The sequence below is a fragment of the Labrus mixtus genome, chromosome 9 (genome assembly GCF_963584025.1).
Source record: "Labrus mixtus chromosome 9, fLabMix1.1, whole genome shotgun sequence".
NCBI classification, from domain to species: domain Eukaryota; kingdom Metazoa; phylum Chordata; class Actinopteri; order Labriformes; family Labridae; genus Labrus; species Labrus mixtus.
The window spans coordinates 23,039,102-23,061,410 of record NC_083620.1 but is presented as its reverse complement, the minus strand read 5'-3'; the positions used below and the strand labels follow the sequence as shown (position 1 = coordinate 23,061,410).

The following is a 22,309-nucleotide window of genomic DNA, read 5'->3' as shown; positions in this document are numbered from 1 at the left end:
AGAAATGTTCGCTGCATATTTCTACCTGCTCATATTCAAATTGAGTCAGGCTCAACATATGGTGTTGTGGTGTTAATGGAGATTTCCTCACTCAGTGAAGGTTGTCATATGTTTGTCATCGTGATACCAGCATGAGATTAGTGACAGCATGAATCCTTCATTTACTCATCAGAGCAGATGTGATTTGTTTAATTATTAATACAATTCCTTTTTCATAGCCCCTCCTAATAAATCTTGTGCCACCTTTTATATCAATGTAAATGCACATTTTTGATTTTCCTCATAATAATTAGCATGATATGATCATTCGCCCTGCAGCTATGAGTACCATCACGGGCATAGGAAGTAAGAAAACTGTTCCCACCTTCATGGGAACGAAGAATGTAATGTTTAAACAAAAAGTTATTTTTTTTCTGTCTTCATTTTTTATCATTTCTCATTCATGTTTTCTTTGTTTTGGTCCAAGCTGAGGAGAAGGTTTATTTTTCTTTCATTTAGTTAATTAAATTTTTTTAGACAATTAAAAAAAAAACAAGAAAAAAAAAACAGTGAGATTGTGAATAAAACTAAGTAACAAAACCAAGTGTATCTCAAAAGGTTTGAGAGTCACCCGCAGCTTCAGTTTCAGTTCATATTCTTTGATTCGTTTACAGCAGAGCAAAAGAGGTCAGCAGAAAGGGGGCCAGAGACCACCACCAAGAGCATCCTGCTCAAAGCAGGTCAGTCTGGTCTCCGTGCCCCGGGTTTCTCCACCCTGCCAGCTGCCCGTCTGGCCACCTTTGGCTTCACCCGGACTTCCAGTGTCTCATCTGTGTCCAGTAACCAGTCGAACAACAGCAGTCACAGTGATCCCAGCAGACCTGCTCAGCGTGAGTCTTCCTGTCTGCACACACTCGTTGATTAAGATCATAGATTTTTACTACTTCACCTGACATAATAACGGCTGCATAAAAGAGAAGTATTTCAGACATACAGTGCTCTGTTTTACTACGTCTCCTCATTACTGTAGCTCTACTGTAGTTGTGGCTGCCTCTGTAACCATAGTAACAACCACTCATGTCCTTACATTCTTCACTCGCGCTAAAAACTGCAGCACTACAGCAGCTTTGATGAAGAAATCTCTAAGTCTCTCCTCTCTCTGCTGCTGCTATCTCTGTGTGGAATAGAGACACGAGTCATGAGTCAGAGTCAAGCTGGGACGTTGTCATTGATACAGCAGATTCAGTTTTTCAAAATGCTGACTCAAACCAACCATTGTCTGAAAAATGATAAGACATGATGTAAAAGGAATCCTTCTTCTTCCTGCCTTTTTGGATTGAAATCAACCCCTATATCCTCTCTTGTTAAGATTACACCTTAAACAGCTTTACTTTGAACTGGGACCAGATTTCCAAATAATTTTTATTGCAAAAATAAGTCATATTAATATTTACATTCTGTAGGATTTGACTGTATGTGCAGAAAGAGAAAATGCCTGTCTCTGTTCTGATTAGCAAGAATGATGATGATGAGTTAATGAATTCATCGCTCAAGTGTTTCCACATTTGCTCCAGTCGAAGAAAGCTGACTGCTCACTTTCTCTCCTCTCCATCTTATCTGCTTCTTTCTGACCGGCTGGATTCAAACGCCTTCTTTAGCTGCTGGCAGAAAAACAGCTGTTGTCTAATGCCCCCCCCCCCCAAAAAAAAAAACCACCATAACTACTTCACATGTCAGCAGCAGTCTCTGCCTCTCTATTTATAATCTCTGAAATGAAAAAGTGGAGCCGGCGGCTGCAGTGTGTGGTACAGGGAGACTCAGGGTGTGGTATGACAGGATAACCTGTGAAGTAGTTTTTTTTTTTTTTTACGCTGACACCTCTGACCAGCCTCTTCCTCGCCTGTGGGTCTCCTCCTCAAACTTTCACTACAGTCTAGCCAGATAATGATTTCCCTCACTGCTTCAGCTCCCCTCCTTTAAGCCTTCACATGTACACTTTACTGGGTTATTTTGTGCCATTTTTAACACTTATTCTGGAGAAAACCTCCACGGCTGAAGATGAAAACCTGCAGTCATGTAAGTGTGGCTTCCGTGTCTTTTATGGATGTTTCTCTTTGCTGTTCTGTAGAGCTGATGTGTAAATTGTTGTATTTATTTCAAACAGGAAAAATGTAATTATATTGATGTGGTATTGAATAGATGAGTGTCTACCAGCAAGTAAAAAGCTTTGGAGCAGCCCAGGCGGCGTATATACTGTATGCCTGGCAGCTTGCGCAGCAGTGTTTTCCTTCAGGCTGTTGGCTCAGATGTTCTATTAGTATGCCACCGTATGCCTCAACTGCAGCCACATCCACCGAGGATGCGATTCAGAAAAAAAGCTGTGACTGAGAGTGAGCACATCAGGATGTCGTTGAGACATCAAAACCATTTGTGCAGTTAGCTCAGAGGGAGTCTGCAGATTTCCTCTGGATTCGATCACAGTAAAATGAGCCTCCTCTGTATTTTCAGACACGTTTTAGACATGGCGCAGCTACTAAATATGACTATATACTTTTTAATCCAAATATATGTTGTGCTTAACCAGTTCCAACTTCACAGCAGATGAACCAGCACAAATCTCTGAGGCATGTAGTGAATGTAAAGCCTCTTTTCCTCTGGATGAATCTCGTCCCCTTTTGTATTTTATTATCCTAATAAGGAGTTTTTATTTTTTTAAATTGTGTGGTAATGTGAGGGAACTGTGCAGACAAATTTAAATTATTTTGACTGATTTCCTGCTTTTTTCCAAAACCTTAAAACTTGCTTCACGTTAAGGTGTTCTACTGCAGTCCTATTTAATATCATATGTTGACTTCTGTACATTTCAGTTGGGTAATCACAAAAAAATGGTTAAGATATCAGTCTGAATGCATGTCTTTTCGATATATGTGCATCCTGCAGACCAGATTGTTTGGATTTAAATAAAGATGGAGTATTAGGACACATGAGATATGAGAGAATAATAAGCTGTAACAAAAATAGTCCAAACATATGTATCTACAATAGTCCTAACCTGTGTGTCCTGTGCATTAGTCACCAGCAGAGAAGAGCTGCTTCCTCTTGTAGCTCTGATCACAGGAAGCTTACAGCAGAGGAGGGATTTGTTCTGTACATGCAGGCGAGAAACAAGCGTTTAGCGGAGTGAGTCAGCCTCCCCTCTCAGCCAATCGGCTTCTTCAGCCTCTTTTGAGAGAGAAAAAAAGCTTCTGTCGACTCTCCCAGGTGAATTCAGTCTCTGTCGCAGTGAGGAGAGTCTCTGTGATCCCAGCGGAGGTTTCACAGCAACCCTGGGACGTCGGGATATTTTAATTGTCTCTTTTCCAATCTGAATTTGTGTCGCTATGGTCGCTAATGTGGTAGACTGTTCTGCAGTATGGTTGTTTTTTAATCCCTGACTTTTGGTTCCTTGAACCATCCTCTGACTTACTTGTTCTCTGATCAGAATATTGATGTTTTTATTCAAGGTCACAAACCTGTCCCTCTGCACTCTGACAGGGTGCTGAGTGTCTTTAAGGTGCTGCATGTGTCAGTACTGGTATTGATTGATGAGCTGAATATTTCATGATAAGTAATGTGAGCGCCTTCACTTACAGTGACAGATTAAACCGAATGCAGAAAAGTCTGTAGAGTGATGGAATCTAGAAAAAGTTCAAAGTTCCTCCTGTAGAAATCTTAAACAATATTGTGGGTTAACATGAAACGAGTGAAGATCTCCCTGCTCTTTGTTCTTTCTAGGACTACTCCTACAGCCTCAGTTTGTCTATGAATCAAAGCCTTTCATTTCCACAGAAAGCTAGCGGCATCATAACAGCTGTTATGAATAATTAAGATGTTTGCAGCGTTCTGTTTCTTTTTCCTGTCCTTGTGAATATTTACAGTTTTAAATAACTACTCTCAAGGGGAAAATGGTGATCTGCACATTTGATTATTTTTTTATTATAAAAAATATTAAAAGAAAGAAAAACTACATCGACTTGAATTCAAACTATACATTACGATTCCACAAGGTTTGATTTATACCCTAAATTTGAAAAATAAATAATAAACAACCTTAAGCTCTGGTCATAAAAAACAAGACAGGAAGTGAACTAAATGAAACATACGCAAAAAGCAAAATACACCACGCCAAGAGACGTACAGTTGCAAGAAAAAGTATGTGAACCCTTTGGAATTTCATAGTTTTCTGCATAAATTGGTCTTAAAATGTGTTCTGATCTTCATCTAAGTCACAACAATAGACAAACACAGTCTGCTTAAACTAGTACCACACAAACAATTATATGTTTTCATGTTTTTGTTGAACGCAACATGTAAACATTCACAGTGCAGGGTGGAAAAAGTATGTGAACCCTTGGATTTAATAACTGGTTGACCCTCCTTTTGGCAGCAATAACCTCAACCAAAGGTTTCCTGTAGTTGCAGATCAGACCTGCACAACGGTCAGGAGGAGTTTTGGAACCATTCCTCTTTACAAAACTTTTTCAGTTCAGCAATATTCTTGGGATGTCCGGTGTGATGCCACAGCATCTCTATCGGGTTGAGGTCAGGACTCTGACTGGGCCACTCCAGAAGGCGTATTTCCTTCTGTTGAAGCCATTCTGTTGTTGATTTACTTCTGTGCTTTGGGTCGTTGTCCTGTTGCATCACCCATCTTCTGTTGCGCTTCCATTGGTGGACAGATGGCCTTAAGTTTTCCTGCAAAATGTCTTGATAAACTTGGGAATTCATTTTTCCGTCGATGATAGCAATCTGTCCAGGCCCTGATGCAGCAAAGCAGCCCCAAACCATGATGCCCCCTCCACCATACGTCACAGTTGGGATGAGGTTTTGATGTTGGTGTGCTGTACCTTTTTTTCTCCACATAGTGTTTGTGTGTTCCTTCCAAACAACTCAACTTTGGTTTCATCTGTCCACAGGATGTTTTGCCAGCAGTGCTGTGGAACATCTAGGTGCTCTTTTGCAAACTTCAAACGTGCAGCAATGTTTTTTTTAGACAGCAGTGGCTTTCTCCGTGGTGTCCTCCCACGAACTCCATTCTTGTTTAGTGTTTTACGTATCGTAGATTCGTCAACAGAGATGTTAGCGTGTGCCAGAGATTTGTGTAAGCCTTCAGCTGACACTCTAGGATTCTTCTTCACCTCATTGAGCATTCTGCGCTGTGCTCTTGCAGTCATCTTTACAGGACGGCCACTTCTAGGGAGAGTAGCAACAGTGCTGAACTTTCTCCATTTACAGACAGTTTGTCTTACCGTGGACTGATGAACATCGAGGCTTTTAGAGAGTCTTTTGTAACCCTTTCCAGCTTCATGCAAGTCAACAATTCTTAATCGTAGGTCTTCTGAGAGCTCTTTTGCGCGAGACATGGTTCACATCATAGCAAACTCAAAACTGGAGTGTGTTTTTTATAGGGCAGGGCAGCCTTAACCAACACCTCCAATCTCGTCTCATTGATTGGACTGCAGGTTGGCTGACTCCTGACTCCAATTAGCTCTTGGAGAAGTCATTTGCCTAGGGGCTCACATACTTTTTCCACCCTGCACTGTGAATGTTTACATGTTGCATTCAACAAAAACATGAAAACATATAATTGTTTGTGTGGTATTAGTTTAAGCAGACTGTGTTTGTCTATTGTTGTGACTTAGATGAAGATCAGAACACATTTTATGACCAATTTGACACCAGAAAACTAAGAAATTCCAAAGGGTTCACATACTTTTTCTTGCAACTGTACGTATTTTAGTGGTCAAGTATATTCCAGTACAGTCAGTTTCAATACACAGCAGATTGTGGATGAAGATGAAGGACCGTGCTGACTAGATCATTTTTCTGCTGATTTAAAAAACGGGGGACTCGAGCATGTCCCAGTATGAATTGGACAAAAGGCCAGAGATAAATCACTACAGTCTATGCTAACACAAGCAGTAAAAACTCTAAAAACCTGCTGTTGCTGCTGCCAATACAGTGAGTTTTGAAAGTGTGAGAAAATGCAAATGCAGGAATGTGAGTAAATGTTCAAACTGCACAGAGAGGTCCAAGATACCTTCAAACCAGCGACTGTCTTACTGTGAAACAGCTTCACCACTGAACCACTGAACCACTGAGTAAGTCAAACCTTGCCATGAGGTGGCCTTAAGGTTTTGTTTAGTTTAAATTAGAAAGTGTGTAGATGCCTAGCTAGGCTGAACATGTCTGACAGTGTTTGTTTAATATTTTAGCACTGTGGACAAAGTTCTACCCTGTATGTCAGCCTTACACCAAATGGTTACTTTAAACTAACAAAAAGAAATATGACTGACTATGTTTTTTTTTGGCTTCTCTACTTCTCCTCAGATCCCGTCAGTGGAAGCGATGACACACCTCTCCACAAAGCCACAGGGCCCCCCACTGACACGCCCCTTGCTCAGAGCCGTTTGCAGCCTCCCAACGCACCCAGTCTGCAGCGTCGCAGTTTGCCGCCCCAGCGCTGCTCCCCGCTCGGTACGTCCAATTGCGACACCCTGCCTGCAGTTCATACATATTATGTAAATGTGCACGTGGAGCTCCAGAGACTAAATGTAGTCCCAGTTTAAAGTCATTTTCAGTGGTTTTCATGAGTTTAGATGTATGAGCATGTGCTAACAGGGGGAGGTGAAATGTACTCCACATGGAAATCAAACATGAGATTTAAAGAGCCTCAAATTCACATGTTGGTATTCTGTCTTAGTTTAAGTTCATTATACTTCCCTGCCCTGAAATGACAGTTTCACCCTCTGCTTGTAATTCACAGGAATGACTTCTTCAATGTGTATTTTTCTATGTTAATGGAGCAGGAAAACAGTAAACCTGGGTGTACTGTTTGTTAATGTGTCTGCTTCTTTAAGAGACTGTTCAGACACTTTATTTCACTTCTTGGACAGTAACCCCGTTTAATACAGGAGGAGTAACTGGGGAGATTTTTAGTGTGCAAAGCTCATCTAAATCTCACCTTTCTCTCCTGGGTGTAATATATATATATATCTTTGTTTCAAAATGAGAAGAAAAAAACACTTACTGTACAGTATAAGAAAAAATTTCATTTAAAGAAAACAAACATCCTGAACACTGCTTCTTCTTTATGAATCTAACTGTTGCTTAGCATTGCATCACAGCAGTGCTACAGATCAATATGTGTGCTCCTCTCTGCTCATGCAGTGTCTTTGTTGTTAGTTTGTACACCTCTGAGCCTGTGACGGCTTCTCTGCACTGAATGTGGAGCATGAACACCATCCAGTGGTCACACAGTGAATCTGCAGGAGAAGGTGAAGCAGCAGCTCCAGCTAGTGGCAGCTGCGTCTTACTAACAGACTTCTTAGTTGGGGGTGAACAGTTACCTGAATGGAATTAAACAAGTGAGGTTTACGAACCTGAATTGATAGTGTGATTCTTTCAACTTACATTTACACTATGAGGAGTGATTTGTTGTATTCGAAATGTGCCTGTATGTTTTGAAACACAACATTTCTCTTTACTTTTCAGCCTCTAGGAAAGAGATGCAGAAAGAGGTTGAAGCTGTACTGCCACCAAAGTCCCCTCCGAAAAGATTTGCAGTGGTTTCTCCTAAACCACAGTCCCCTGGTGAGTCTTAGAGATCGTACTGCAGCCCGTGTGTGCATTATAACCCAAAACTGTGTCAACCACAGTATACATCTAAACTCTCCATTCCTAAAAATGAGATGGAAATTAAATTCAAGGAGATGCTGTTGTAGTAACGTGTGCATGTCTGTTTAGTGCAGTAAAACAAAAGGCTCGATGGTGCAACACTCTCCAACCTCTACTGTAGCTTTAAATGGTGCAGACGTTCCATCCGCCTCTCCCCCTCACCACTTTATTACAAGACCCATGACAGCCTGCTGTTGCCATAGCAACAAGCAACAGTAGCTGTAATGCTAGGATGGCTCCTTTGGTAGAAATCCTGCAGGGTCAGATTATGAGAACAAGTCAGCAGTTTGTCCTTTTCTCAGTGAGCAGACAGACAGAACAGCAGATACAGATCCAGTACAGCTAACATGAAACTCTCATATTCATATTAAGACTTGAGAAACACTGAGTGAGAAAGACTCTTTGTTCTTGTGGGAGGACAATCAATCAATCAATCAATCAATCAATCAATCAATCATTCAACCAATCAATCAATCAATCAATGCTTAATGTGTTAACTGTAGTGTTTAAAACTGAAAGACCATCAGTGTTTATATCATCTGCAGTGTTAATAGGTTGCATTTTTTTTCTTGGACGAAGCCGCCTGTTATTTAATTTTTGATTAATTGATTTCTGAAAAATTTGACGGAATCAAAGTAATTCAAAATATGAATGCAATAATTATTGTACCTTAAGTAAGTTGTCTCTTTACTTTTAGTCCCAAACAACTTACAGTGATATAAGATAGACTAAAGAATCTGAAACCAGCTAATACTTGACTTTTCTTCGATCAATAACTTGCGTGGTCATGATGATGCCACATTTGTCTTGTTGTGTTTGTTTTTTGTTCTTCTCGTTCTCTAATTATTTAAACCAGTCCAAACAAGATTTTGCTGAAACACATATTTCAGAGATTACAGAATACATACTCTATGACTGCATACTCTTTTTACCCAAATTTAAACTAAAATAATAAAAAATGTGTTATGACTGCCTACAGTTCGTGGGCGGACAGCAGGCGTCGGTGGCGCTGTTCAGACTGAAAGGAACCAGGAGTTGGACCGCGCTCTGATCCAGCAGCTGCGTCGACGCTGTGAGCAGCAGGAGCTGCAGCTGCAGAGCCTGCAAGCCCAGTTAAAGAAGGCATCCCTATGCATGGATGTGTTCAGCATCACGACCCAGCACTTCTGTCTCAAGGTAGGATGCCTCATAGCTCTGGAACATCAGTAAGACTTTTAGATAGTAAAGCAAGAAATACAACTTGTGTCAGCTCATGTTTAAAGACAGGGCTGCAGCAAGGCAGGTCCTCTCTTTCTCCTCTTTTCCTGAGGTCATCTTAAGGAAGCTTTGCTTTGGAAGCATTACATTTAAGTTAACTTCTCAGAATTTAAGCCTAGAAGGTTCCTGTTGTTTTTTATTATCTGACTTGTTAGCTCACAGATGTCATGAATTTCATCTTTTCTTTTAGAAACATTTGGATGTTCAGCAGGAATTAATTTTCCAGCCTGCGTGCCTCTGCTTTATATTGTTTCAATACCATAACTTCATAAACAGAACTTTAACATAATGGATTGATCGCCCATCCAAAGCAATTCTCCAATATCTGCCGCTTTGTTTTTCATGTTACACTTTGTAACATGAAAAACAAAGCGGCCATTTACTGGCATACACTCGTAAAAAAGAATGTCGAGCCTGTAATTGATATTTCAAACCAAAAGCTTGCAACAAGGATTTTTTACTATCATTCACTTTGCAGCCATCTCTCAGGACAGTAAACACAGCTCTGCTGTTAAAAACTACTAAGGGAAAGCTGTTGCAGACTTCTGAGTGAAACTACAAAGTGTGATTTGTCTGCTAACACAAAGGACACCTGCAGCATCTGCCTTTTGTTGTTAGTGTTCAGGAAGAACTGGCACTTGCTTTAAAATCTGATTGTTGTGGCTTTTTGAATAAGTTGTGAATCGCCCTGAAGCAGCGGGACGTGTCTGTGAAACAGTCTGTGGGGAGATACTGCAGATTCCTAAAGGGTTTCCTTTTTGGATGTGTATGAAAATGCATTTGATTGCGCTGTGTGGCATGTAATGCTGGGTGTGCCCTACAACTGATGAACGCTTGACTCAGTGGGATTTCAACCTTTTGAGTGTTTATTTCAAATAGCTGGTTGATGCATCTCATTAATTCATTGTTGTTGTGTAAGATAGTCATTTATTAAAGTCTCAAACGCAGCATCATGCAGCCTCTGGTGGCACAGACAGTTTACCTGCACACTGTAACTGACATTTCTGCTTCTCAAACCTGGATGAAGCGCTTTGTTTGTTGCCCTTTCCTGGTCCTCTGCTTCATTTAATCCATTTCCCGGCCCCACCCACACGGGTCCTGCTCTACAGTGGGAGGAGATTAATAAGATTAGAGCTGGATCTCGCTGTGCTTTTAGAGAGGCTGGTTGTCAGACACAAACAGAACTAAAAGTCGTCGTCGGAGGAGGACTTTAAAATATATCAGTCTTATAGACAAACAAGAGGGGATATGACTCCCCTTTAAAGATGTTCCTTTTAAATACATATATATATATTATGTAAAAAAGGCAATGTAGGTTCAGTTCAACATCTAAACCACAGGTGGACATGATAGCCAGCCTCAAACACTTTACCTCATATAAGCTACTCTCCATTTAAGTCCAATACAGCCGGGTTTATCCCCCAACTGGCTTTGATGTTGTAGTTTTGGGTCGATATGCTGTGATGGGTGGAGCTATAGGCTTCAATCTCTACTCCATGGACCTCCTCCTGACATTGTGATTTATTACTACTTCTCTATTCAGTTCTGCTTATATATGTCTGGATTTACAGATGAATTCAAGCAGTGACAACATATGCTGATGAGCCTTTTTGACAGTATTGGTGCTTGAACAGGAATGATTGAAGAATTTTAAGACTAATGGACTTATGCATGAACATGACCAAGTTTAAGCTGTGTATTAACAAGGAAAAGGCTTTTCACTCAAAGCTGCAGTCTGGACATCATACCTTGAGTTGCGTAGTCAAATCTCTATATGAAGCTATTTCCTCTGAGCATAGTAACAGAGAAGATAATTGGCCACTTATTGATCATCTCCCTCCCCCAATCTTCTCCGCCTCCACTCCTTTTTTTCTAAAAGATGCAAGCAGCATCACATGTGTGTGTGTGTTGCTCCCTGCCATGCGTGTGAATGTTATATGAGTGTGCTGGCGGGGCTCTAAGGGGAGGGCAGACGGAGCTGGGCTGGGGCTGCCAGTCTTTGTTCCAGCAGGAGGAATGCCGGTCGCAAACCAGGAAACGAGGTGAGGCTCCAGTCGATTCATCTCTCCTCCCCTCTCCTTCCTCCGCCTGGTTCCCTCCCTCTCTCTCTCTTCTCTCATCCGTCATCCGTGCTGCCAGGGATGCTGTTGTGTACTCGCCCGGTATGGGCCATTGCTGCTGTCGGCTCCATTTCTCTCCCCTGCGCTGTCTGGACCAAACGGTAAAGACAGCATCTTCTGCAGGCAGCAGGTTTGCTTCAGCGCAGAGGATTTCTTGATGTGGTTGTGCGCATGTGTGCTTAGAGAGAGGGGGGGGGGGGGTGTGGGGTGTGAGTGTATCAGTCTATAGCAGCATAATATTCACTCGTTTCCTGGAGACAGAGCTGGTGGAGAGAGTGAAAAACTGCAGGATTATGCTGAGTCAAAGTGAGCTGTGTGTCGCACTGTCCCTCTTTCTTCTCTCTTAGATTTTATATATTACATAACATACTAATGCTTTGCTAAGGTTTCTGTGTTACTGTACACATTGTGCCTTACTGTACGTATGTTACTGTACATCCCGGAGATTTCATGCCACCGACTGTATAGGACAACTCTGAATTAAGACTCATGATTCCTCCTTAGGCTGAGATTTCTCATCCACCTTCATCATGTCATTACTTTGCTTATGAAATGCATGCTGTAGTTGCTGCTTATTTATGTCGAGTGTATGAATCTCTTCTGAACAAAAAGTCCGAACAACAAAGCAGCTGCACATTGTTGAATTGTGGTTTACAGTCCTACTAAAACAGGATTGTTTACACGGGTGCAGACTCTGTAGAGGTTCATAAGAGCATAACAGGAACTCTTCCAGATCAAGGAGCCTAGATATAATAAGCACATTTTTGGAGGCAAACTGTACAGCGCTGAAACGATTAGTTGATTGACAGAAGTAGATGGGCATCAGTGATGGACAAACCTGGATTCTGATTGATTGTAAACAGTTTTTTAAACAGTTTTCTGATGTTACAAACAAAACAAGGTTTCCAGAAATAATCCAAAGTATAATCAATAATGCAATCAATCAGTTGCAGCTTTAAATGGGGATCATGTTGCCTTGGTGAGGCTTGAATACAGACAGATAAATTAGAATGTGTGTCACATAGCTCCCTGGAGATCTAAGCAGTGTGGGGGGTGGGGGTGGGGGGAGGCGTTAGGGCAGGACAGAGGAAATGATGGGTCGGAGCAGAGGTGGAGCTGCAGAGTACGAAATGAAAAAAAAGCAGCTGACCATCCTTCATCACTCATGATGTCACAGCAGTGTCTCCCTGATGACTTTATGTGTGCAGACCTTTTAGAGGGTGACATCATTTCTGCTGAGGCTTCCCGAGTCTCATACATATTTCACCCTCTGCTCCCTGCCTCTCTCTCTCTCTCTTTGTTTCTCTGCTGTCTGATCTCTGACTTATCTCATCTGGAGCTGTTTCACTGTGTGTTTAGGGTTGTGATCAATAGTCAGGAGGAGTCCCTAGTGGATAATGCTAAATCAAATAATTTTTGGATTTGAACGTATCCACAAACGATGAACTACTGTTAACTCTTGTGCTCCATGGTGAAGTATAACAAAATAACACTGAGGTCAAACTGTAATGTTGCAGAGAAAGAAGTTCATGTTTATGTCTGTAATGAACCAAACCGAGACACGCTTTGTTGTTGCCCTTCCTTTTACATTTAGTGATCTGTGAGCAACAAGCTGCACGTCTGATATTATGACATACACTTTAATCAGTGCAGTAGACTGTTGTGCTTAACTACCAGGCCAGTGTATTGTATTATGTCAACACACACAGGGGTTTAATTGTTATGTTTCATCACTAATGCATGGCCTCAGCCACTCTTATGTCAGGGCATCTTGGAAAACCAACAACAAAGGAAAGAGTTTTTTTTAAAAGACACTGCAGATATGTGATTTTGTAGAGTTTTTTTGTGATTATTGCTAACCACATTATCTGATAGGTTGAATCATGATAATACTTTGCTGATACAAGACAGAAACAAGCGATAAGTAGAGTAACACTGCAAAATGCAATATTGTGAATCTCTGTACATGCTTACATTTAAGGTTGATTTACTGTCATTCCTCTTCATGTTTCTCTGGTTTACACAACCGCACTGTATAATTGAATACAATCTCTAACATAAAAAAGAGTGCAGTGCTGTTATATCAGGCTGTATGACTTTAGCTTGTTGTACCTCATACAGCCTGATATGAATGAAAATCCTACAATTCATTTACAATTCATTTATCAGACACTTTTATCCAAAGCGACGCACATCATCAGAGAGTAAGTACAACACAAGCAAAGATCTAGAGAGGAGGAATCAAAATCAGTAAGTGCAAATGAACAGCTTGAAGTCTGATTGGACACACAGGTGCTGACAGGCTCTGCACAGAGGCAAAGCACAACATTGACAGCTGTTCTTGAGTTCTAATCAGTATTCATGAAAGTCTTTAGCTTTTTCTTAAAGGTGTAAAGGGACTCTGCAGATCGAATGGAGTTCGGTTGTTTGTTTCACCACCGGGGGGCGACAGAGGACAAGAGTCTAGTTAGAGACTTTAGGGCCTTGTTGTGAAGGTTGAATCAGACGCCTTTCATTGGCAGAGCGTAAAGGGCGGGAGGGAGTGTAGACCTGGATGAGAGAGTTCCTGTCCTCAGAATGTGGAATTTGTTTGACGCTGTCACGTCACTTTCCCTCAGAGTTTTACAGTGGCACAGCGGGTGTTTCAGATATCGTTAGGTGTTCAGGCCATAGGTGTTCACTGCTGTCTGTGTTTGCATTTCAGAGTGAGAGTGCCTTTGTGAAGGAGAGGGAACTGTCCCTGGAGCTCGCCAGAATCAGGGATGAAGTGGGTAAGTGGGATACAGCGTGACAGATATGGCACCACAGGGAGCAGAGAAAGCAGTGAGTCATACACTGCTTACTGTACATCATGTTTTATACATTGCAGAGGGGTGGAGAAGATTTGGCCCTGGGAATCGACTCTGCTGATCGAAATATACCACACACTGTAGAAATACTTAAAAAATAATGATGGGGTTAATTGTGTTGATTAAAAAACACATTTCAACATCCGGCTAAAATACATATAATGAATTATTAAAAGAAGATATTAGGCCAACAGAATAAGTGGTGGTTAAATGCTTTTTATCTGGAACATTGCTTTTTAGAAATGTATTTCATCACCTTTATTTTCTCTAATGAAACTAAGGAATGAAACGGACCTAAACTCTATGTTGTGTTGCAGCTTTCAGTGTGGCACACTGGGAGAAACTGCAGCAGGAGAAGGAGGACCAGGAGCGTCGTTTCGAGACGGAGCTGCGGGGACTGCGGGCGAAGCAGCAAAGGGAGCTGGGAGCGCTCGAGGAGCGGCTGAAGGCGCAGCACACGGCCAAGGCGAAGAGCCTGCAGGCCGAGCTAAGAGGAGAGCTGGAGGAGCTGCAATTCAAACAGCAGGAGCAGGTGTGTGTGTGTGTGCGTGTGTGTGTGTGTGTGTGAGTGAGACGACTCCTAAGGCCCTAGTGTTATCTGAACTTCTATGCAGACACCTGTTAAAATGTATTTAAAAAAATGACAAATTTTCATCCAATCACAGCCAATTGGTTCCAGGAATTCATGTCAGACATTGCATGTAGCCTCTTTCACTTTCCATATGACCTTTTTACCCGCATACAGCCAAAGCAGGCTAAGATGTGATTGGACAACAGTGGTCCGACCAAAATCCCGACCCTGTGCTACAAAGGTTGCAATCATATGCTGATATCTGTATAGACTAGTACACCCTTAATGTGTGTGTGCATGCACTAATGTGTCTTTATGTTTGTAAGAAAGTAACAGTTTGTTTGAAGTTATTTTTTGACTTGGTATCGTTTAAATCTTGGCCTCAGATTGAGGAGATGAGTGAGAACCATGAGGCTTCATTGATGGAGATGGAGACGGCTCACAATGACACACTGGTCACACTGCAGGAGGAGCACGCCAGGACTGTGAAGAGTAAGCAAACTATTTCAACCATCTGCTGTACCCACTGAATTGCTGCAGGTGTAGACAGATAATAATCACTTATTTTATGATGTCAGATCTGAAGATGGCCCATGAACAGCAGACAAAGTCTCTGGAAGAAGAGTTTGCAAAGATCAGACTGTCACTGCAGGTAAAAAGATTTGTTTTACACGAACATGTTAAGATACTATTTTTTGTGAGTATAATTGTAACATAAAGTATAATTGACATGTTAATATCCTCGTTTACACCAGGATCAGGTGGACACGCTGACGTTTCAGAACCGAAGCCTCCGAGATCGAGCAAAGCGCTTTGAAGAAGCTCTGCGCAGGAGCACAGATGAGCAGATCGTGGTAACTACAGCATCACAGGACAGACGCTATATAAAGTCTGTTTATTGGGTTTAAATGACTGATGGAGCTTTTTTACTAATGCAATCTGCTGTTGCCAGGATGCTTTGGCCCCATATAAACACATCGAGGAGGACCTGAAGAGTCTGAAGGAAGTTCTGGAAATGAAGAATCAACAAATTCATCAACAGGAGCTGAAAATCACCGAGCTGGAGAAAATAGTAGGCTTCAAATTTCTGCTTTTGTTAAGCAGCAAAAGAAAACAGCCTTTTTTTGTTTGAGCTGACTGAATGTGAGGTCTTCAAAATAATAAACAAAAAAAAAAAGAAATGGTAATCATACTCCAGTTTACATCTAAGCAGCGTCAAATGACACAAAGGGAGTTATGCAGCCCTTTTATTTGAAAGAAGTTTGTCTCCCATGTAAACCCTCAGTATTTAACACATTTCTATTTCAAATGTTATTGAAGAATTTAATGTTGTGCACCGCTTCTGTTTTTGAGCAGGCTGAAAAGAACGTGTTCCTGGAGGAGAGAGTGCAGGTTTTGCAGCAGCAGAATGAGGACCTGAAGGAAAGAATAGACAAGAACATCGCTGTGTCCAGGTCAGTTCACTTAAAATGCATTCTGGTGAAGATGTGAAACATAGTGCAAACATAGTTGCAAAAGGTGAAATATTTTTTTCTGCTGCAAAAGTGTATGGGTATATATATATTTTTTAAAATGTAACGTGTCCTTTCAGGCATCTTTCTGAGGAAAATGCCAACCTGCAGGTGAACGTGGAGAAAGAGAGCAACGAAAAGAAGCGTCTGAGTCGCACCAACGAGGAACTGCTGTGGCGTCTTCAGACGGGCGAGCTGAGCCCTCACATGTCCCCCAGCTCCTCCCCCCTCCATCGACCCCTCTCTGGACCAGGCTCCCCTGCCCGCCCTCACTCCTACCATCAATGACCCTCTGAATGGAAGCTCTTGTATCAAACTATTTATTTTATCTGGCATTTTATAACTCTTTGAATGTTCCTCTCGAAAGCCAGGGATGGATTTTACACAATGGAGGTGGACAGACACACATCAGATTGTTTTGTGGGGGAATGCTGCTTGTATGTGTGATGCATTTCCAAAGTAATACCCTGGGATTTTTAACGTCTGACTCGAAGAATTGTATTTACGATCAAAAAGGGAATTCTCTGTACTCTTTTAATTCTCCCTCTACAACCCCACAAACAGACGTGCTGTGATGCAGCGGCAGATGAAAGATCCGGTCATAATACATCAGAGAGCAGGATCAGAGATACTGTGCCTCATTCCCATGTTTTTCCATCTACGTCTACACTTCCACCTTCTCATCCAGCGATCAGGATGATGGATGTACAAGGCAAACGTAACATGAAAAGTGCAACCACCAACTCAAGAAGCGCCTTTTCTTTCCATTTTCTTTTCCACCAGCAACTTCGATCAAGGCACAGGCAATACAGGTCTACCTACAGTAAGTTACCGTCAAAGTGTGGCCTCTTCTCTGGGGTTAGTTTGACCTTTTGATGCTCTCATATATCAGGAGTGTTTGAACAACTACCTGTGATTGAACCTCAAACACCCATCCTACATCCTACACTTGAACCACTGAATATCAGTGCTGACCTGAAATGTAAGATCAACATCATACATCCATTGAACTGCCAACAGAATGTTACTTTATTATTGATAATAATTGATTCAATCTGTACATGAATTGCTCTCTTTAAAGCATGTTCTGTCTTCCAGTTCTAATGAATATTATGTAAGGATTACTTTAGGTGTAGTTTCCTCTGATTTCTTATCAAATAGAGAAATTAAAACAAGTAATCAATCATTATATTTCCAATTTCAGTTTCTGGGTGAGATGGCGCCCCCTACCTTCAGTCAGTTTAAATCGCTAAAGTAAAAGAAAAAAGTGCAGGATCTGTAGGAAGCACCAAAGAGGAAATAAAACACAGCAGTTATCATGTACTGTAGCTGTTGTATGTCTGCAGGTCATTGCAGAATCAGCCATAAGCGGTGCAAACATTGCAGTTCTTGTCAAAATGTAAGAAAATCCAACATCTGTTCATTATGAAGTAGGTGTCAAGTTTAACAATAGGTTCTCTTTCTTTGAGTGTACCTCATCGTTGCTCTTAAAGTTGACTTGGATTGTTGCTGTTTTCTTCATTGATGTTTGTTTTCTGTGTTTTGAACCTCACCACAAAAAGTGATTAGCTTAAGTGATTTAAAAAAAAAAAAAACAGAATGGCATACAGTCATTCACTCAGCATTTTTATCTCCCACAGACTTTTGGCTAAATTCTAAATCCAAATCAAAAGGTATCAAAAAAAGAAACAAAAGTCCTGAAAATCAGCAAACTAATACCTCATGTCTCATTGTGGAGAATAATCTCAGGTGTTGAGGAGAAGAAACTGCCATAGCTTTTTAATTTGAATGAATTGTACATTTTTTTTTATTTCATTTGTTTGCCTATGTTTACAGAACCTCTCAGCTCAAGTGTCACTTTTGCAAGATATCCTTTGTGAAAAATGATTTGGATGTAAAGAATATGTGAAACCATTTGAAAGGGATTGGTGCAGTATGCAAAGATAGATTGAAGAATTATTACTTGATTATAGTAATATGATATAAAGATCAGCTCCATAAGACACACCAAATGTGGTAAACAGCTTCAACAGGGACGCGGTTGGAGGTGATTTGCATTTTCTGTCAGGACAAGTTGATAGTGTTTGACTCTGTGGGCTCAACTTTAAGGAAAATGATTGGAAAAGATTTCTCTTTCCATCAGGTCCTCTGATTGCACTGATTGTCTCTGTGTCCCGTGGACATGGCCATGTGCTCATTAACTGAATGTTTGTCAAACACGAGAAGAAGAGCTGTTTCTACAGTTTACATCCAATGTCGGAGAAGGATGTTGTTTCATGTGACGTCTGGACTTTTGTTCATTGTTTACAGGACTTCTCTTGTAAAGAGCCTCCTCAGTAGTTCAGGAGTTATGGATGAGTTTTTATGAACGCATGTCTTTATAATGTTGTACATTATTTGTGTTTACATTTCTTGTGCATTTGATTTATCTTTCTGTTTTCCTCAAGAACTGCACCTGTAGCTTAGCTGGTGAAAATATTGTGATCAGTGATGAGACACTAATGTCTAAACTGTCTATGTTGCACTTTGTATTCAAGTATTAAATCACAATAAGAAAATAAGTGCACAAAAGGGAGTTCTGGTTTGGATATTATAATATATGATTATTTTATTCTATCCTGTGTTATATTTATAAATATAACAATAATAGTAGAGCCTATCTCACTTTCTCTGCATAAAGTTTGACATCACATCTATGGGCAGGGGGAAGATGATGGTGGAGTTCTTCTCGGCTGCGATGGCGTTGAGGGTCTGCAGGTATCTTAGCTGCAGAGCAGAAGGCGACTCAGCGATAACCAGAGAGGCTTCTTTCAGAGCCCGCGACGCATTCATCTCTCCTTCTGCAGCAATAATCTGAAAATGCGAAGAGAGACGGTCAGTTTTCCGGCCTGCTTTGTGATAAGAGTGTCAGGGGAGTCTTCGGTCGCCACCTTCACCTTAGCTCTAGCCTCCCTGCTGGCCTCGGCCTCTGCTGCCATGGCTCTCTGCAGCTGCTGGGGCAACTTCACATCCTTTATCTCCACACGCTCCACCTTAATGCCCCACGGGTCTGTGGCTTCATCCAGAGATTCCTGCAGGGAAATATTAGATAACAAAAAAACTGCAATCACTTAAAGCCACAAATCAGTTATGTTATATTCATAAATCAACCACATGACTCTTGTTCCAGCTCATCACTCTTGTAATAGCTGTTTAAAAAGAAGCAGACAGCAGCTTTATGCAAACAATCTCTGACAGCAGGTAAAAAGAAGAACATGTTATTTTGGAAATTTTATTAGATAAACAGTGGTTGAAGAAGTGTTAACACTGGATAGGCTTGTTCAATAAAGCTAATATTTGCTGACACATTTGTCAGTGTCAGCGCCTTTTGTAGTTTGCATGCCCCCTAATGGCCAAAGAAACAACTGAGGCAGCTTAATAGAGAAAGGAAACTTGAGTTAAAGCTTAACTACTCCGGTTCTCAGAACCAAATGAGGGGGGAGTTTGTCTTTGTCATTTTTCAACAACAGTGTCCTGAGGTTTTATTGACCTCCTAATGACTTCACAAACAAATCATCCAACAGGTCATGGCACTAACTAATTGTTTAAAAAGCAAACATGGAGGCCGGTATGCTGGATTTGACTTTCAGAGACAAAGCAACCAAGGCAAGGTTTATTTAACGTCTATAAATGTTTAAAAAATCTGTTCAGCCATTTATTGAAACTCAATGTTACACTGTCCCTTCTCCCCTGCAGCTCATACTGAACCTCAAACCATTTCTCCTCACCTGCATGCTGAGTGATATTCCCTCTCTGTCAGACAGCAACTCCGCCAGGTTTTTAGTGCCGAGCACATTCCTCAGGGTGGTTTGAGCCAGCAGACGTGTGGATGAGTGTGCGTTGGACACATTGGCCACGGAGGAGATGGGGCAATGTATACGAAAGTAAACCACACCATCCACACATACTGTCACTGAGTCTCTGGTCAGAATCTTCAAAGAAACAAAACTCTATTATTTTTACCACCAATTATGATTCTTCAGGGAGATGACAGACAGTTTAATGGCCGAGGCATTTTCTGATACAGGAAAGACACAAATGAAAAAAACTTAAATTTGATGTTAATAGAAAATGTACCTCTTGTGGAGGGATGTCAAAGGACACAGTTCTCAAATCAACCTTCACAAAGTTATCAGTGCAGGGCAGAACGAAGAAAAGTCCTGGAAGGAAACAAAGACCCTGCTTTAATTTCTTATACCACCATAGTCCAAAAAGAGCTTTAACAATCCATCCAGACCATCATCTAGTCCACTGTGAAAGTTATAAAAGAATATAGGACCAAATGAAACAAGTGTCACCCATTCACAGAGCATCGGAGTCAATCATCTAAAATAGCTTTGTGACAACAGTTTGTAGTTTCTAAGTAGATAAACACTAACTGTATCACTGTTTACAACCAACTTTAGAATCCCCCACTAAAGCATGTAGTCACAGGCATTATAATGACAAACCTGGGCCTTTAGGTTTCCTGTCTGTTATCCGTCCGAGTCTGAAAATGACGGCTCGCTCGTACTCATTCACTATCTGGGTGTAAGAAACAGTCAGCCATACAGAGCAGACAAGGAAAGACAGTAACGAACAATCTGTCAAAATGTGTCATGTGTGACATAAGTCAGGCAAACAGTTAATGATGACGTAATCACATAAAAGTCGTCACATGCAGTGCATGTTAATATAAAAATATATAGTCTATACTGGTTTATTATATACTCTACCTTAACACACATGAAGAGTGTGATGGGGAAGGTCACTCCTATAAAGAGGAGGGAAAAGATGACCAAAATCCAGCCGAAACATCCCAGCCTGCCTGAGTTTTTATCTGAAGAGAGAGAAATAAACGCTGTGTTCAAGTAGTGTGGTGTGTGCAGTATTTGCATGTCAGCGCATGTGTCACCAGATTTACTTAATCTCTGAGGGAAGACACGTAACTTCAAAGTGAGTCAGGTAGGGTTGTGTAAAGCTACTGAACTCTTAGTACATCTGCTATGAAATGCTGAAGCTGTAACTTTCACAGCCTTACTGTAGAATTTCACTTTCTATGGCTGCAGGTTTTCATTATCTTTAATGTGATGGCTGTTTAAAAAAAAAAAAAAAAAGCTGATCAGTCACTTAGTCTATAAAAAATCAACCAAAGAATCTGCTCAGCACTAGTTTGGTGCAGTTGCAGAAAGAAGCAGCAACTTCCTGAGCTTTAGAGTGCTTCTAATGCAAACTAAAAACTACAAATCCCACTTTTGCATCCACCAAAGTGCTCTGTGGATAGAAAGCATAGTAGCAACTTGAGTTACGAGAACATCAAATCGACTGAAGAGACAGCACACAATGTGTACGAGTCTGTATAGCAGTCTGAGTTTTCCGCTTGTCCTGGGTCTGAAAACAGTCCTAAAGCAACATTTTTTTTAAACAGACAAAGCATGTTCATTTGCAGCATCTCACTAAACAACATGAACATGAAAACAAAATCAATAAACTTAGAGGTATTCTGCACTCTTCATAATGTTTAGTTAAAAAAAGGGGGTTGGGGGTGTGTGTGACAATACATCCAGCCAATCAGGATAATGGATCATGAATAATGCTGTAGTTTAAATAGATGCATAAGAAGCGCCTGTGCCAGTTAAGACTGGTATGAACTACTCCCATGAATAAAATAATCAATTAATGAAAACAACGATATGATCAATATTTGTTAAATTGATTTTCCTTGTTACATGCCTTGTTTCTGTTTCCTTCACCTTCACTTCCGTCAACACCATAAGCTGTACTGTCGTAACTTCAATAATTATTATTTAATTGTTTTAGATGTTCAATAATTCTGAACATTTAAGGTAACAAAAAAAAATTTAAATGTTGTGTATAAAACACAAACATGCGGTAGATAGTGTTTTATAAAAGTACAGATCTAATACAATAACCTGGCTCTGAATGGTCTCTGTGGTAACAAAGAGATTCTCTGACTATCAGAGGCAATCCTACAATTTACAGTTCCCTAAAGAAACACACTCTGGATCTCCAAACAAAAGATTTTCTGTTTTAAAAGATCAACGTAAGTAATTACCTTCGACATTGTCCTCGGCGTTGATCTGAAATTTTCCTTGTGTAACCATGTCAGCCGTGCTGGACGTTGTTGAGATCATTAGTGAGTGTGTTGTCAGTGTGATGGAACAGAGCTGCTCTTGTTTACCTGTCTGTCGTCCCTGTGGGGGTGTGGCCTGTCCCCTTCCCTCATCACCTGCTGCTTTAATGATCCTGAGACACACACATACTCTC

General features: G+C 40.9%; 2 protein-coding genes across 2 annotated transcripts in view; one reads left to right on the top strand and one right to left on the bottom strand.

The window, feature by feature from the left end:
• mtus2b (microtubule associated tumor suppressor candidate 2b) overlaps positions 1–18,564 on the top strand; it is a 26,159-nt gene extending 7,595 nt beyond the window's left edge. The window contains exons 4-15 of the mRNA XM_061045779.1: positions 574–869; positions 6,349–6,495; positions 7,513–7,611; positions 8,675–8,871; positions 13,777–13,843; positions 14,239–14,453; positions 14,879–14,984; positions 15,071–15,144; positions 15,248–15,346; positions 15,445–15,564; positions 15,846–15,946; positions 16,084–18,564. Of these exons, the coding sequence (XP_060901762.1) occupies positions 574–869; positions 6,349–6,495; positions 7,513–7,611; positions 8,675–8,871; positions 13,777–13,843; positions 14,239–14,453; positions 14,879–14,984; positions 15,071–15,144; positions 15,248–15,346; positions 15,445–15,564; positions 15,846–15,946; positions 16,084–16,291 (1,729 nt within the window). The 3' untranslated portion in view covers positions 16,292–18,564. The remainder of the gene's footprint in view (positions 1–573; positions 870–6,348; positions 6,496–7,512; positions 7,612–8,674; positions 8,872–13,776; positions 13,844–14,238; positions 14,454–14,878; positions 14,985–15,070; positions 15,145–15,247; positions 15,347–15,444; positions 15,565–15,845; positions 15,947–16,083) is intronic.
• On the bottom strand, positions 17,768–22,309 carry stoml3a (stomatin (EPB72)-like 3a). Its single transcript, XM_061046961.1, has 7 exons — positions 22,098–22,309; positions 20,758–20,861; positions 20,494–20,566; positions 20,120–20,202; positions 19,771–19,974; positions 18,940–19,074; positions 17,768–18,856 (listed from the first exon to the last, which is right to left on the bottom strand). The coding sequence occupies exons 1-7, from the start codon at positions 22,174–22,176 to the stop codon at positions 18,665–18,667; spliced, it is 870 nt and encodes a 289-aa protein (XP_060902944.1). The 5' UTR covers positions 22,177–22,309; the 3' UTR covers positions 17,768–18,664.

Coding starts and splice junctions, on each gene's coding strand:
- stoml3a (XM_061046961.1), bottom strand. CDS start 22,176: ATGATCTCAACAACGTCCAGCACGGCTGACATGGTTACACAAGGAAAA. Junction 20,203..20,493: donor CAGGAAACCTAAAGGCCCAG/GTTTGTCATTAT, acceptor GTTTCCTTCCAG/GACTTTTCTTCGTTCTGCCC. Junction 18,857..18,939: donor GCAGGGAGGCTAGAGCTAAG/GTGAAGGTGGCG, acceptor TCGCATTTTCAG/ATTATTGCTGCAGAAGGAGA.